The following is a 16815-nucleotide window of genomic DNA, read 5'->3' as shown; positions in this document are numbered from 1 at the left end:
TAACAGAGTGCAGCCTCATTTTGACTGATGATCTACATGCTTTGATACTCCCCATGTCCCAGTGAGGCTGTGTGTGCCCCTGTGTGCATCGTTTGCTGTCAGACATAGGTGAGGAGGGTCTCCTTTGCCGCAAACCTGCACTGGCCCCCCCACCAAAATAAAGGACACTGTTTCAACACAATGGCTTGGTAGCTTCATGGGGGTCTCCTTGTATGTATGGGGGGACGAAGGGACATACGCAGGCAGCGCAAAGGGCTATCAACAGGAGTGATTACTCAGGAGATGCAGCCCTCATCTTAACCTGGGGGGCACAGAGTGACATGTTGGCCTCTAAACTGGATCTCTCTGTGGGGTCGGACTCTCTCACATGGCAACAAATGCCCCAGCCGATAAGCTAGACACACTTCTTATAGTCATTTCAGAGTCCAGAGAAGCCTTTGAGGCCAAATTTGATTCCTTCACTAATGACCTGGCGATTCTTCGTGAAAATCAACATAAGCGTTCAGAGAGGGTCACCTCAAACACGCAAGCTATAGCAAAGCTTCAGCACTCTATGCATGCAGTCGCTGAACAAACCAGATGATCATGGAACAGCTGCACACTGCTGAAAGTAAGCTTGACGAGTCAGAGGGTCTTTTCCACTGCATTAACAGCCACATCAGTGGACTGCTGAAGAATCCAGAGGGAGCAGATCCTGTAGCATTTCTAGAGCAGTGATTAAAACGGATACTGCCCCACTACGCTCTCCCCTCACTTTGTAATTGAATGGGCTCTGAGTGTCCCTGCTTGGCGTCCTCCTCCTGGTGCAACACCCAGACCTCTGGTAAGTTGATTATTGAATTAAAATGACCGAGACGTGGTCCTGCTGGTGGCCTGGGACAAGGGTACGGTTTGTGTTGATAATGCAACAGTGATGCTGTTCCCGGATTAAATGCTAACAGTCCAGAGCCAGCAGGGCTCCTTCCCTCCAGGTTAAGAGAAAGCTGCAGAAGGGTGGGCTTAAATAAAATTCTCAGATGACCAGCACACACATTTCTTTTATCAGCAGGAGACTGAGACTGGGAGGAGATGTTAACCAAGCAGGTCTGCAGCCACTCGTACTCCCTTTCCTGCTTGGCGCTTAGGATGGCCCAGATAATTTAAGCAAAAGGACTGACAGAACAACAAATATAGGTCCTCAACAAAGGCCTGGGATCTATACTCACCCCAGAAGGGATTCTTTTAAACTATGCGCTGAAGCTGCTGAGTTCTTTAGAAAAATCAGGCTGCATGTGTTTTTAAAGAACCAAGAGCCACAGGGGGAAGAAGAAAGAAACACTGGCCTCAGGGCAAAGTCAACTTTTTTCCCACCAACTCAGACAATGCGACTGGGGATTCTGGCATTTATAGAAGCAGTGATCTCCGACAGAACAATTAAAAGGAGCCAACACAAGCCACTTACATAACACATTGGATGAAGAACAACAAGCCATCAAGGAACTTCGCGAGACCAAGGGCATCACTATTAAGCCCATGATTACGGGTGGTGTCCGTGTTATCCTACCATTTGACCTATAGAGAGGAATGCATGAAACTACTAAGAGTGGAGAGGAACTATAAGAAGCTCTCCAAGGATCCTACTAGAGATGGATGACATTAGGTTCTTGGTAAAGAAAGAACATGAAAATGACTGAATAACAAAAAAGGAGGCCGAATTTCTACTTAATACAAACCCTCATATTCTTTATCTGTACATCCTTCCCAAGGTTCATAGGGGAGTACACCCCCACCAGACAGACCTATAGTCTCTGGCATTGGATCAGCTCTGGAACCACTATCAACATTTTCGGACTGGTTCCTTCGGCCAGTTATGGAAAAAACTCCCACATATCTAAAAGACACGAAGAGGTTTTGGAACATTCTAACAGACCTGAGTTACAAACCTGACTTCAAACCTATTATTGTCATGGACATAGAAGCCCTAAATACCAGCATCCCACAAGAAGAAATCCTCAAGTTGGTAGATTCAATTGTTACAGAATCTCAACTGGGAATACATGACTCCTAGAGAATTTGTAATGGACTGTGCCCACCTCGCCCTGAAGATGAACTATTTTTAATTTGAAAAATACTATTTACAGACCCACAGATAAATGTATGTGAAGCATGCTTGCCCTTAGGCCCAGCCTGCCTATATGTCCATAACTTTGAGTCTCAAGAGATCTTCAGTTGTAATAATTAATTCAGAAAAACGATTAGATTCTGGAAACTGTACTTAGATTATGTTTTATTTATCTGCCAAAGGACTAGGAAAGAAGCTGAGTGATTTGCCAACTGAAACAATTGCCTGGACAGATGTCTAAAGTTCACCTTTTCTATCAATGAGACAGAGCTCAATTTCTTAGACCTGAGAATCTTTGACAAGGAGGTTATATTAAAATCTGAAGTGTCCTACAAACCAACCGTTACGATTTGAGAGGTCCCACCCAATAAGTCTACATGAAAACCTTCCCATGGGACAGTTTATGCGACTATGACAGAATTACACAGAAAAAGGCAACTACAAGAAATACGTCAAAACACTGCCAGACAAGGCAAGAGAATCCCCCAAAAGGACTACTTTCAGGCCAAAGAAAAGGGCTCGAAATAAGGAATGCAGCCCACTCCTTCAAGACAGAATGAAAGAACCTTGCAATAAATTGACCTGTCTCACCAAATATGTGACCCCATATTCAACAGAGTTAAGAAGGTGACATAAAACACTGGTGGATCCTTAGCACAAGACCCTTGAACTTAGAACAACAAATGACTGTGTTTAGGAGGACAAGAAGTGTAAACGACCTGGTGGGGCATAAAATACCTAAAAAACAGAATATGGCCCCATAACAAGAGGACATTATTGAGTATCTTGTCAGTTATAGGACAATTGACATGTGGAGAATGCAATCTATGCCCACTCAAAAAAAAAACAACAATGATGATTGAGCTAAGCCTAGCAACATTTTGGATAATCAGACACCATTCAAACTGCAACGCCAACAATGTGATTTATATCATAGTCTGTGAATGCAGATTACGGGTTATGGTATGACCATAAGAAAAGTCAGAAACCAAATTAACGAACATCGAAGCATATTTGGATGTAGGAAGACAGACAAAAATTATGCAGAACTCTGTCACGAAAGGACATAATGGAAATGATTTTAAAGGGTGCGTACAGGATAAGTTAAAACCTACACCTATAGACATGACCAAGACCCTATTATGGTTTTAACAAAGATTGGTCTACATGCTTCAAGCAGAGGGTGTGAATGATGCAATACCATGGTCATCTGTGTAATGACTCTTGGGAATCTTATGGTGTTACACACCAGAGACTGTTGCTGTGTCGGTCAGAGGTTATCTGACAGTGATGATGATCATTGTCAGAAAACCTCTGACCCACACAGCAACAGTCTCTGGTGTGTAACACCATAAGATTCTCAAGAATAAGTTCTTAATAAAGGACTCAAAAAGGATATATATTTAGACATCATAGAGTGACCATTCCATTTATCTGTCTGAGTCATAGGGCAATATATATCTAAGAAGGATTCTGATTAAAGATTCTTCGTATGAAAGATTTTTTCTCTTTTATGAAAGTGCTATAAGCTTTTCTTGACATGGGCACGAGATTATTCCCAGTAGGTGTTTTCGGCACATTCAGGATGTGTGGGCAATAGACATCTAAAGAGGATTCTGATTAAAGGTTCTTCATGCAAAATATATATTTTTTCTTTTATAAAAATGTCATAAGCTTTTCTCAACACAGGCGCAAGATTAATCCCAGGAGGTGTTTTTGGCAGATTTACATACCTCACAGGAACATAGTTACATGAATTTTTATCATGTGTTGGAGTATGGCATTATATGAGGCTTCATCTCCTAGTGTTCTTGTGGCTCACACTGTGAAGAAGGGTGGCCCACATTATGGTTACTTCATCAAAAAATCAAGGCTAGCAGAGGTGAGGCCAATATGGAGTTTTCAACAGAGGATGACACGGTGGGCAACTACATCCCCCAGAAATTCAGCGGACCTCATTGCGGGCAACTACTTCCCCAGAGATTCAGTGGACGGCATTGTGACACGCGGCAGCCCACATTAAGATATTCTTAACATACAAACAATGTAAGCCCCATCAGGACTGCACAAGAGTCGATTCAGACTATATTTCCCAACGGCCATGGGTACAGCTCCTGGTGATGACCCAGCCGGCTCTGTAATGCAATAGCAGCCATCACCTCCAAAATAAAACGGTGGTTGCTGTGTAATGCACAGACCAGTGAGCACTGGTGGCTGTCTTGGATGGTAGGAACCTGGACCTTAAAGGAACATGGACCTTGACGAAGTAGGGAGGGGTGTGGGAGGCCTAATAATTACATGCCCCCCCCCCAACAACTCTCTTTATCTTTACATCATGTATTACACTGAGTACTGGTACACTAGGAGACACTGTGTGTATGGTATCTGATCATAGCTGGGGCTAAAAATACTTATATAATACAACAAAGTTTGATGCATCTAGCACTGTTCAAAGTGATGATTGATTGAAACACACCACGAGTATCAACCAGAGTGATGATCAGGAGTTTCTGAGTGTAAAATAAACACTTGCCCTTGAGATCAGTTTAACTTGATATCTATGACTATTACTAAGCATGGTACGCCTACAACTTTATATCACTACGAATGCATGATAGTATATGTATGGAAGTATTTCCCTTTAGGGGAGACCATTGCAGCAGTTGTACAAGCAGAAATACACATGGTGATGTAGAGAAAGGCTGAAGAGTCACAAGGAAATTACCCTACATTAATGGCATTGCTATGTATACAGAAATACCTATACATACATGCATGTATAATATTAATATAAAATTAAAATAATAAAGTATGCATAGAAGACTGAAGTTGTGTGTGGTATACACCAACACTGAATCTTTTTTATTTTTTATTTTTTTACATAGGAGTTCATTATGACCTATATTTCTGAACAATCAAGTTACTTACCTTCAGTAACGATTTATCTGGTAGAGACATATTCTAGTTGCAGTTTTCTTACCTTAGAATTTCCCCCAGGTGTCAGACTGGATCCGGATATTTTTCTTCAAGCAGTACACTTGCGCGCCGTCATGTGGCGTTGGTCGACTCTTCAACCATCCTTGGCATCGTGGTCACTGTGTGGACATCAGGGTAGTACACAAGCGCTGCCTTGGCTATGTCAGTTCTTTATTTTCCCGTGCCAAGCAACATGAACAACCGCTACTTTTTATAAATTTGTCACATAAAACGTGACATCACATGTATATATAGACAAACATTCTGATTATGTCTCAAGATGCTGTTGCACACTTGGACTTTGAAGGTTTTTTACTTCTGCCTCTCGTCTCACACAAGTGTGTGACTACAGGAGAGGTTCCTTCCCGGTGTGTCTGCATGGCATAACACCCAAATAATGTAGCTAAGTGCCTGAATGTACTGTTCATGATTAACTGCTTTGTTTTACACGTAGATTTGACTGTGCTCTGATATCACATGTGCATCACAGTAGGTGTTTTGCATGTGCAATACAGAGAAGAACTGTCTCTGACAGAGTTGAGCATGTTTACAGCAGAGATACTACTCCACTATGATTCAAATGGTAAAGCTCACAGTGTATCTACTGCATACCATAATTCTCATACTGTTTATGTTCCCAGGTGAAGTCGACAGACTAACAGGTAAGACCTATTCTTACCTAGCATCCACTTGAGGAATGCAGGAGTGGCTGACTTTAGGGGTACCTGGGCTGCCTTGACAAAGCCCTGAAACCCTCCTTGAAGGATCTAATTGTGGCTGAAACAGGTTGGCGATTTGACTGCGATGTGATGCTTGAGACAAACTCTCTACAGCATCCCTACACGTTAATTCAGCCAAGTGTAACCCACCATAAAGAGAATCCTTGGGTTTAAAATTAGGTTGTTTTAAGACTAACTGGATCCCGATGAGGGCCAGAACAGTAATCCTCTGATTTCCTTCCCAGACGAGGTTGAGACCACTGTCTTGGTATTATTCTAACACTGTGGGACAGACTGGCCGATGAGTGAGTGAGGCCTTTCCAACCAATACTTTTTTGCTCTGTTATGGTAACTGTCCTATAGCACAGAAGTTGTTTTTGTGTGCATGACAAAATAAATGGAAATTACCCCTGTCATTCCAGTTGTGTGTTATGTGTTTGGTACAGGCTACTCACCCTTTGCAGGAGGGATGGTACAGTGGATTAGGTTCAGGATGCCATTTAGGGTAGACAGGACACACACTTGTATGGATAAGTCTATTTCTACTTGTAGGAGGTGCCTTAAATGGCCTCCCACTGAGCCTTGGAGTAATTTACTCCCCACATACCGATCATTTGCCCTTTTGGTCCCATATAACATCTGTCATGAATAATTAGGCTAGCGCTACCTGGATTTTCTGGGGATTTCAGCACGATCCTTGATGCCTCCCTTGATCGCTCAAAACCTCTGCTCTATCAATCCCCTATACTGCTGAGTTTGGTTTATCTACGACGATAGCTGGCCCATCGCTCACCAGATGATACGTGATGAGCCAAGCATCCAAGGCGCACCGCAAAATTTCATTCTATTCCACGGTGCACAAATTACATTCTCGACTAGACAGGTTTGTTTGTTCCACGCCTATGCATACCGCAGTATCTGCCATACTTTAGCACCCTCAAACTCTCTCTCAGATCACAGCCCTTTGACTAGGAATTAGACTGAGGGGAGCCGCGTTCCCCAAAACCCACATGTGGCTTTCGCCATTGAGGCTAGAAGGCACAGTCTGCCATCAAATGCTGCATGACTACATAGACTGCTTCTTTCAGGATAACACCGGTGTTAGAAATGGGGTCTTTGGTTGACAGTCAGGTTACCCCCTGTTCAAGCAAGGACCCTCACTCTAGTCAGGGTAAAAGAGAATCACCCTCAGCTAACCCCTGCTTACCCCCTTGGTAGCTTGGCAGAGCAGTAGGCTTAACTTCAGAGTGCTAGGTGTAAAGTATTTGTACCAACACACACAGTAACTTAATGAAAACACTACAAAATGACACAACACCGGTTTAGAAAAATAGGAAATATTTATCTAAACAAAACAAGACCAAAACGTCAAAAATCGGACATACACAAGTCAAGTTATGAATTTTTAAAGATTAAACTCAAAAATAGCGCTTAGAAACAAAAATGCTTCGATGAGATGTTAACACAGCATCGTGACGGAGTCGTTCCCAACAAGCCGACACCAGCGGCGCCGGACATGGAGTCGTGTAGACCCCCAAGTACAGTACCTTTGGTGAAGAGTGAAAACAAGCCGATGCGTGAAGTCGGGGATCGCGGCGTCTGTGCGAAACGTTGAATCCGCGCACTTTGAGCAGCGGCGGTCACGATGTGGTGTGGCGACTTCCACGGAGTCGCGGACTTCAGCGGGGCTGCTGCGGCGTCGGGCCTGTGAAGAGCGTCACGTTCCAGCGAAGGTCACGGCATCAGATGCAGGCGGTGTTACCGGATTCAGCAGCGGCATCGGTCCGAAGTCGTCCGAAGTCTATTTCCTTGGATTCCACCAGCTTTCCTTTCAAGGGCCCAGGGACTGGATAGGGCACCACTTGTCGGGCAGGAGTCTCTCCAGGGACTCCAGGTGCTGGCAGAGAGAAGTATTTGCTGTCCCTGAAACTTCAAACAACAGGAGGCAAGCTCTAACTCAAGCCCTTGGAGATTTCTTCACAAGATGGAAGGCACACAAAGTCCAGTCTTTGCCCTCTTACTCTGGCAGAAGCAGCACTGCAGGAAAGCTCCACAAAGCACAGTCACAGGTAGGGCAGCACTTCTTCCTCAGCTATCAGCTCTTCTCCAGGTAGAGGTTCCTCTTGGTTCCAGAAGTGTTTCTAAAGTCTGTAGGTTTGGGTGACCTTCTTATACCCATTTTAGTCTTTGAAGTCACCTTTCTTCAAAGGGGACTCACACCTACTTGTGAAATCCTGCCTTGCCCAGGCAAGGCCTCAGACACACACCAGGGGGTTGGAGCCGGCATTGTCAGAGGCAGGCACAGTCCTTTCAGATTAGAGTGACCACTCCACCCCTCCCTCCTAGCAGAGATGGCTAATCAGGAAATGCAGGTTACACCCCAGCCCCCTTTGTGTCACTGTCTAGTGCGAGGTGAAAAACAACCCAACTGTCAAACTGACCCAGACAGGGAATCCACAAACAAGACAGAATAGTTTAAGCCAGAAAAATGCTCACTTTCTAAAAGTGGCATTTTCAAACGCACAATCTTAAAATCAACTTTACTAAAAGATGTATTTTTTAATTGTGAGTCCAGGGACCCCAAACTCCACATGTCCATCTACTCTCTAGGGGAATCTACACTTTAATCATATTTAAAGGTAGCCCCCATATTATCCTATGAGAGAGACAGGCCTTGCAACAGTGAAAAACGAAGTTGGCAGTATTTCACTGTCAGGACATATAAATCACATTACTATATGTCCTACCTTATCCATACACTGCACCCTGCCCTTGGGGCTACCTAGGGCCTACCTTAGGGGTGCCTTACATGTAAGAAAAGGGAAGGTTTAGGCCTGGCAAGTGGGTACACTTGCCAAGTCGAATTTACAGTGTAAAAATACACACACAGACACTGCAGTGGCAGGTCTGGGACATGATTACAGAGCTACTTATGTGGGTGGCACAATCAGTGCTGCAGGCTCACTAGTAGCATTTGATTTACAGGCCCTGGCACCTCTAGTGCACCTTACTAGGGACTTACTAGTAAATCAAATATGCCAATCATGGATAAACCAATTACATACAATTTACACGGAGAGTATATGCACTTTAGCACTGGTTAGCAGTGGTAAAGTGCTCAGAGTTGAAAAGCCAACAGCAACAGGTCAGAAGAAAATAGGAGGCAGGAGGCAAAAAGACTGGGGATGACCCTGCATAAGCAAAAGTCCAACAACCGGGTTCTCCCTCCTCCTCGTTGATCGAGTGGGAAGCTTTTAAACTAGTCACAAGGGGACTTTTTATTAAAACCACTGTAAGGCTTCTCAGGGTACGGGCTAGAAACATTATGGAGGCAGAAACCTCCATACTATGGTTGGAACAGTCAGTGGTTATCTCCTGGATGCGTTGGACAATATTCGAGTAATGCGTAACAGTCCGATGCCACAATCACTTCATACTATGATAGAACTCTTAAAAACTGTGAAAAAGTGAGCCGCTTGCTAGCATGGCTGGTCTCAGCTTGCCACAACTTCACCAGCTAATTCTTAACCCCCACCATTCTGGGTATACCATTTACACTCAACAATCCATCTGCTTCGCTTCCCATGAATACTATAGAACATTTTATGCACCCCACACTGCTGCTCCTGCTTACTGTGTTTCTGTATTTTGCTGCGAATGTCCCTGTCCCCATCTCTCAAGGCACCTGGGTGGCCCTAGATGACAATCACAACCCAGGAGATTAACTCCATTCTGCAAGAACTGCCATGAGGGAAAGTCCTGGGAATGGATGGCTTGAGTTCTAAGCTCAATTTGCTCAAACTCTGGTGCCCACATTACAGTTACTCTATTAATATATTTATACATCTGGTTCTCTTCCTCCATCTTTAAACACTGCACTTATTTATACTCTGCTGAAACCTCATAAGGATTAAAATGAGTTAGGGTTGTATCACCCACTCTCCTTCTTAAATGCTGATCATAAAATTCTCAGTAAGATTCTGTCTACTCCCGACACTGCCCGACATAATACATGACGATTAGCCGGGTGTTGTTCTTGATCGTAACACGCTTAGTCCCTTCTGCCTTTGGCAAGTTGAAAATGAATCTGCATCTTTGTACCCCAATGCGGTGTGCATTGCTCTCAACTTGGAGAAGGCATTTGACTCCCTACATTGGGATTACATGCAAAGAGTGTTACAACTGTTTGTAATAGGTCCCTTTGGGGAAAATGGATTCAAATAGTGTATTCTGTTCCTACAGCTTAAGTGAAAACCAGCAGGTGTATTTCCACTACATGGCCAGCATGCAGGGGCACCAGATAGGGATGCCCCCTATCACCCCTGTTGTTCACCATGGCAATGGAACCTTTGGCTGCACGCAGTCACTTACACAGGCTGAGTGGGGGATCCTAATAAAAGGTAGGACATACATAATTTCACTATACGCATATGATATTCTCTTTTATATCCAAGATGCAAATATGGACCTATTTTCTATATCTTGGATTTTTTCGGATTTTACAAATATTTCTGGTCTCAAGGTGAACTGGGCTAAATCTTGCAGCAAACTTGCAGATTTCATCTTCGGCTGAGGCTAGACCCCGGACTGCAGAAGGAAATTAATACATTCAGACATTTTGGAATCAACAATTATCATTCCCTGCAGATTTCTGTGATGGTAGCCTAGGCAAAGCGTTGGGAGCTCTACACTCACAGAAGACGTTCTGGGCTTCTTTACTTATTTTGGTGATTGAGGGGGCGGCCTTGGTGAAGAAGGTGGTCCTGTCTTGATTTCTCTATGTTGCTAACCTTCCTCTCCTACTCCCTTGCTCCTCTCTGACAGCCTTTCTCTGGGGGAGCGGACATCACCAAGTGGTCCTAGCCACACTGAAGCTGCACATTTAGGCGAGAGGACTGGCCCTCCCATATTGCAAACACTACTACATAGTAGCTCAGTTACAGTAAGTAGCATTGTAGTTCTGTTGACGCTCCTTCCATGAAACAGACTTTAAGGTTGGACTGGTACATTGCCTTCTGGTTCCTCCTGCACGCTTCAACCATTCACCTAAGGTTTTGCTCCATATTGCTATGTCTTGTTTATCCAGAATAAATCGGGTTACTGTAAAGCAAATTTCCTTTGTCCCTGCTATTCCTCTGGTGGGTCTACCCACCTCAACAGGCTGCTTGAGACTGGGACATTTACGGTCTTGGCAGGCAGCTGGCCTCTCCACAATAAGTGTTTTTTTTCCTTAATTGGAGAGCTGATGGCCTTCCCCACGCTAATGGCTGAACATAATCTTCCGCCAGGGCCATTTGTTGACTACGAACGCATCAAACAATCTCTTTGTAAACCTGATATGTGAAGTGTACCAAACCCTCAACATAGCTGGCACATGGGGCAAACTCATCTGGTGGTTTTACAGGGCATTTTTGCAGCAGATGGCAGCTGAGTCATACATCACTCGGATTGACGGAAGACAGGCAAGGATCGCTAAGACCTTTCCTGGTGCAGCCGCTGGCAGTCCCTGTTGTTCCCTGGCCAAAGCAGACTTTATTCATGTTATGAGCAAATCTTTCATTAATTATTGGAGAAATATCTTGTGAATACTAGTGGATACAATTAGCCACTCTATATAGCACAAGCCTGCAGAAGTAGTGCTCGCCTGCCCTTGAGACCACGTGTTGTTCATCACAATAATGATGGAAAAATTACAGTACCCCTATAGCTCAATGATTACACAGGGGCAAGCTGAGAGCACATTACTACACTAAGAGAAACAAACAGGATAAACAAAGTATTTCATATCAAAAGCATAGAACACACTTTGAGCAGTCTAAAGGCATTACCAAAGATGACACCCACCCGCCATGACATGCCCCTGAAGTACATGTATATCTATATTGCTCTTTCTTTCTGTAGCAGTTTGTTAGCAACCATTATCCATTACTGGGTTGAGAAAGGCAACGGGTAAATTCTCCTTTAATTAATATTCCTTGAGCATTTGGAAGAAGTTATAAAACTTTGATAATGCTCACTGGCTGGGAATATTGTATAGGCACTGTTATATCGGGTACCGGTGGGAGAGGGGCGGGGGAAAGATCAAACAGACGCAGGAGACCGAAAAACAAATAGACAAAGGTGACCTAAAAACAATCCTTGCTCAAGCCTCTTAAGCATAGACAAAAGCCCAATGCATGCAACTAGTCGATATGGACTATGGGTAGAGCGGCTGGCTAGGTAAAGATCTATCCCCAGTTCTCCATCTACCTAAAAATCCGGCACTTCCCCCAACGCCTGACAAAGGGGTGATAAACATCATGAAGAAGGCAGGTGTGCAGCTGATAGGCCATATATTTTCCAATGGAAGGTTGATGTCCTTTGAATAGCTTCAAAGCAGCCACACTGTGACTGCATTAGACATGCTTTCCTTCCTCCTAACTGGCCTCCATTCCTCTACTAACACCAGGACTTTTTTTCCCCTGACCCTCCTGACCAGACCATCAGGAGGGAGGGAGGATACCGGTCTCCAGACTGTACAATTATATACAGAACACTCTGCAACAGTGGACATAGAGCGCTTCAAAAATGGGAATTGGGCAAAAAGAGTAAACAGAAGAAAAGATTTGGAAATACTGCTGTGCCCAAACAAATACGGTGCCAATTAACCACATACATAAACTGCTACATTTTAAGTTTCTGACTAGGCTAGAGTGCCCACTAGCTTTCTACACTAAATTGATCCCTCCACACCTTCACAATGTACCAGATGCATGCATGAACCTCCTGAATTTTACCATTAAACTTAGAACAGACCCCTAATCAGAAGTTGTGGGCAGAAATAATGAAAATAATTGAGGGAACAGTACAAATATGCATTGAATGTAAGACACTGACACAGAACCTGAAACCACGTTTTGGGTTATGCTGAGCTATTCCTTAACTCGCTCAGAAGATTAACTGCAGTACTGATATTACTGGTGATATTACTGGTGCAAGATGTGGCAGTGGTGGACGAAAGGACTGGCCCAAAAGTCAAAGTTTTGCTAAAAGAAGCTGAAGTAGTTATTGGTTGTTTGTTGAACATTAAAAGTATTGGTATTTTGTCATGCTCATAACCCACTGCTGTGCCTAAAGATACACGGAGTATGTACAGTTAAGTACTGGTAATACAGCTGACGTAAGAATATCATATCTAACTGAATAAGCTTACTACAGGACACCTTTCTGAATACCAGGAATTTGTAAATTTGCATTTAAACAAAAGCGTAAACATACCAGATCACATTTTCCAATTTATTTGATAATCTGGCATAAAATTAAAGGCTTTATGCTGGGTAAATTTTAGAACTACATCATGGCAGAGATCTGCTAAAAACTGCCCATTCAAGAAATGCCCTTTGTGGGGAACCCATACTGGTGGGCATAGCTGTGGATGCGGCTGTCAGATGGATCATTTTCAGGGGTGAACACAGTGCTAACTTTGTAAATTAAAATGTGCCGGTGCCCAAAACTCTCCATCCTAAACATGCGGCTGCTGCAGTTAAATGTCCAAGCATGGAATAAGGAGGCAGCGTCACCCTGAAGCCATCTCAGGCCTCTTCAATCCATTTACAGCCACTCCCTGTCCCTTCAGCTCACTCTTGCAGATTTCTCCTATTGGGACGTGTTTTCGTTTCTCGCTTCCTCAGTCTTTCCCATGTGTCTTCTGCTTGCAGTAAATGCTTGCGGCAGAAAAATAAGTGCCGGCCCTTAAAAATAAGTGCTGGTGCCCCATACTGGAAACAACAAGCACAAAGGGTGAACAGTATACAGGATATTATCAGCCAGCCAATACGAACAAGATCAATGGTAGCAGAGTGTTTTGAGAAAATTAATAAGTGAATCCCATACTGAATTGGCACCTCGGGACATGTTTAAAGCTTCCTATCTGAATCAGGATAAAAGTCACACACGCATGAGTAACAATTTTAGCATGCACAGCTCAATAGTCTAACAATCTCTTTACTCAAATCCAGTTTTCAAATGATAAAATATAGGTATGTATATTAAATGTTTTTTTTTTAAACTGTCCCACACTCAGCATTCACTATAATGTATGGTATATATATATATATATATATATATATATATTTTTTTTTTTTTACTTCTGACCCCGGCAATCCCCGGAGGAAGGGGCATGGTTAGGCCTGACACATATTTATTGGTTTGAAGTTATGTAACAATGAACTAATCTTGGGATTTTGATTTTTGTAAAAGAATAAAGATGGATTTTTAACTTCAATCCTTGAAACAAGTGTACATAATAATTGTAGCATTATGAACTACTGGTGATAGGACTGGTGTTGGCTGGATGTCCATGGCAAATGCATTGAAATAAATGGCATCTTTAAAATGATCCTAATAATATTACTTTTTTCGAGGATAGTTATTAAAATATTAGAAAGCACCTTTGATATAACTACAATGGAAACTTTAGACTGCAATCAGCAACTGAATATCTGGAGTAGAAACGTCTATTCCAAACTCGTATACACCTGTTAATGCTGCCTTTACAGAAATTAACTGCCCTACTGCAGGTAAAATAGCACATGCAAGAACCATGCGATATAAAACATGCATTAAGTGTGCAGTTTCCAAAGAGAACTGATGATTCAACATGCATTGCAAGCGTATTTAAAAAAAAAAGTATAATACAGTGTTTATACGTCTAGGAACACCCAGTAAGATCGATTTTAAATTTGAAGAAAATATTTAAAGAGGAAACTCACTTTATGTGTGGCTGCAGTCCTGGTTGTTCTTCATAATCTTCAATTAGGAAAGGAAGATTTTTTGCCCAATGGTCCTTAAAGTTTCCAGGAAGATCAGTGTCTATATTATATTCAGTAACTGTAGTATCAAGATGTGCATGCATATAACGAGAATATTCTGTTGGGCCAAAAAGGAAGGAGTCACATATTGGTATTTGCACAGTATTTACAGAAACACAATTTTTTCTTGAAAGTAGGTTGTTTAGCTGGCAGACAAACATTAAGGTAAACATGTTTAAGCCTTTCCTCTTTGTGCTTTGATTCAATCTTACAAGTATAAGAACTGATTCCTTGGCAGTACGATGTTATCTGTAATGTATTCCTTTCACTGAGACATAAATGTAGTCCTGACATATTAAAGTTAGAACAAAGGAGCAAGGATTCAGAGTAAACGTGAGTAACTTTCTTTTCTTTCTCAGCAATACAGTTAGAGAAAATTGCAAAGTACATCTTTCAAAAACTATGATTGACCAACAGAAATAGTTACAGGGTACTAGGTCCATACGATTCACCTGTGTGGTATTCTACAATTAACTACAATATCGGCACTACAGACCCTTAGGTTTAGAAATAACAAAATATACAGGGTACTAAAAAGGATGCTTTGAAAATTAGGATGCTTTGACAATCATCACTATAGCAAACAATTTATCGGAAAACGCCCTTTTGCACCCCACTTGTAGTTCTTGTTATTCTACAAAGCTAACCGTTTGCAAGGGATTATCAAAAGTGAATGTTATTTACCTGTGCCAATGGCCTTCAAGATGGATAATGGCTACAGATCCATGTCACTAAGAATATCTGAATATTGTTTCGAATAAAGACTACCAAAGCAGCTGCCTTTCGAAAATATTTTACTTCTCAGTCTAAATAAAGTTCTTGGGACTAGGAGAGGCAATACATACATAAACGCCAAACAGATCCACAAATATGGAATCACTGGTAGTGCAATGGAAGACGTAAAGCAAAGCACTGTGCTTTTCAATACATTTCAAAGAATAACTTAATCAAGAGAATAAACATTAAATGGAATTAACTTACTTGAATGGAATATTAAGGGTGGATTAAGAGTTGTGTCTGCTTTAGAATGTGTGTACAAAGAAAATAATATATGAAGGTGAGAGGAAGGTTAAGGCAAGGTAAAGTAAATGGGCAAAGGAAAATCAACAGCACCCATTCAGGGGGTAGGGAGACTGGACAGTAACATCTGTAATTCATTTTCAATTCTTGACATTTAACAGTGCTAAATAAATACCTATGCATAAGTAGCATTTTGTCATTTAGTTCAAACAAGCAGCATTCCACTTTTATGCAGGGACGGACGGATTCTTACTGGTTATTTGGTGAGTAACTTTTTTTGCCTTCTGGTATTTTTAGTTCAATATTCACAATGAAAAATAAATGATAAGATTCAAAGTTCAATAAAAACCATGACTTGTTAGCTGGATGGGATTCTTGTCTGGTAGGAGTTATCTGGAGCGCTCCATTTGTTTTCCGGCTAGGGCTCTAAATAAACAAATGGACAGGCAGTCTTAAATTGCTGGACGGCTCCGCAAAAAGAACGCAGAAAGAAGTGCTTGTTTGGTCCATCTTGGCTCACCTCAGCCAACTGGAGAGAGCGGTGCTATTCTCAAAAAACATAAATGGGTGTATAGCTTTCAGTTAGCAATGTATTAAAAAATTAAAGGACCTCAAATAAGAAGCTAATGCCTAAAAATGACATCAGTACTAAGCTCGAACAAACACTAGCTCAAAATAAGTTGAGCACTGGTCTAGACACTTGGGGCACAATGAAGTAGCGCCACTAAACCTCCCGATTAGTCAGCCCATTTACAATAATTATGGGACCGAGCAGTATTGAGGCCCAAGTACTGATGCATCTTTTTGAATAATAGTCCCGAGCCAAAGACATGTATGTGTAGGCCAGAAACATGACTGAAATTCTCTTTTGTAGCAATCAACTGGGATACAAGTCTCTCTGATGTGGAGGATAGAATAAAGTACAACTTTAAAAGGACAAGCTAAAAAAAAACAAGCATTTGCAATGCAACGGGTCTCGCATTTCTCTGAGTTATAGCTATTAGTAGTTCTAAATTCCCAACCGGACTTTTCTTGCCTCTTTAAATGTAAAAAAAAACGAGCACAATCGTGCTGCTAAACAAGCGAGATCGCGCTGCGAAAAAAGAGAAAAAGTAGTCCACAAACCGGACGTAAAACAGCGAGCCTTGTA

General features: G+C 42.3%; 1 protein-coding gene across 3 annotated transcripts in view; it reads right to left on the bottom strand.

Moving 5' to 3' along the window:
- The window catches only part of TTC13 (tetratricopeptide repeat domain 13), an 815569-nt gene that overhangs the window by 455330 nt on the left and 343424 nt on the right, over positions 1–16815 (bottom strand). For all 3 annotated transcript variants that reach the window (XM_069235032.1, XM_069235030.1, XM_069235031.1), the window contains exon 12: positions 14547–14703. In XM_069235032.1, the coding sequence (XP_069091133.1) occupies positions 14547–14703 (157 nt within the window). The remainder of the gene's footprint in view (positions 1–14546; positions 14704–16815) is intronic.

The sequence above is a fragment of the Pleurodeles waltl genome, chromosome 5, assembly GCF_031143425.1.
Source record: "Pleurodeles waltl isolate 20211129_DDA chromosome 5, aPleWal1.hap1.20221129, whole genome shotgun sequence".
NCBI lineage: Eukaryota > Metazoa > Chordata > Amphibia > Caudata > Salamandridae > Pleurodeles > Pleurodeles waltl.
Note: the sequence above shows the minus strand (reverse complement) of the source record. Positions and strands in the feature narration are given on the sequence as shown.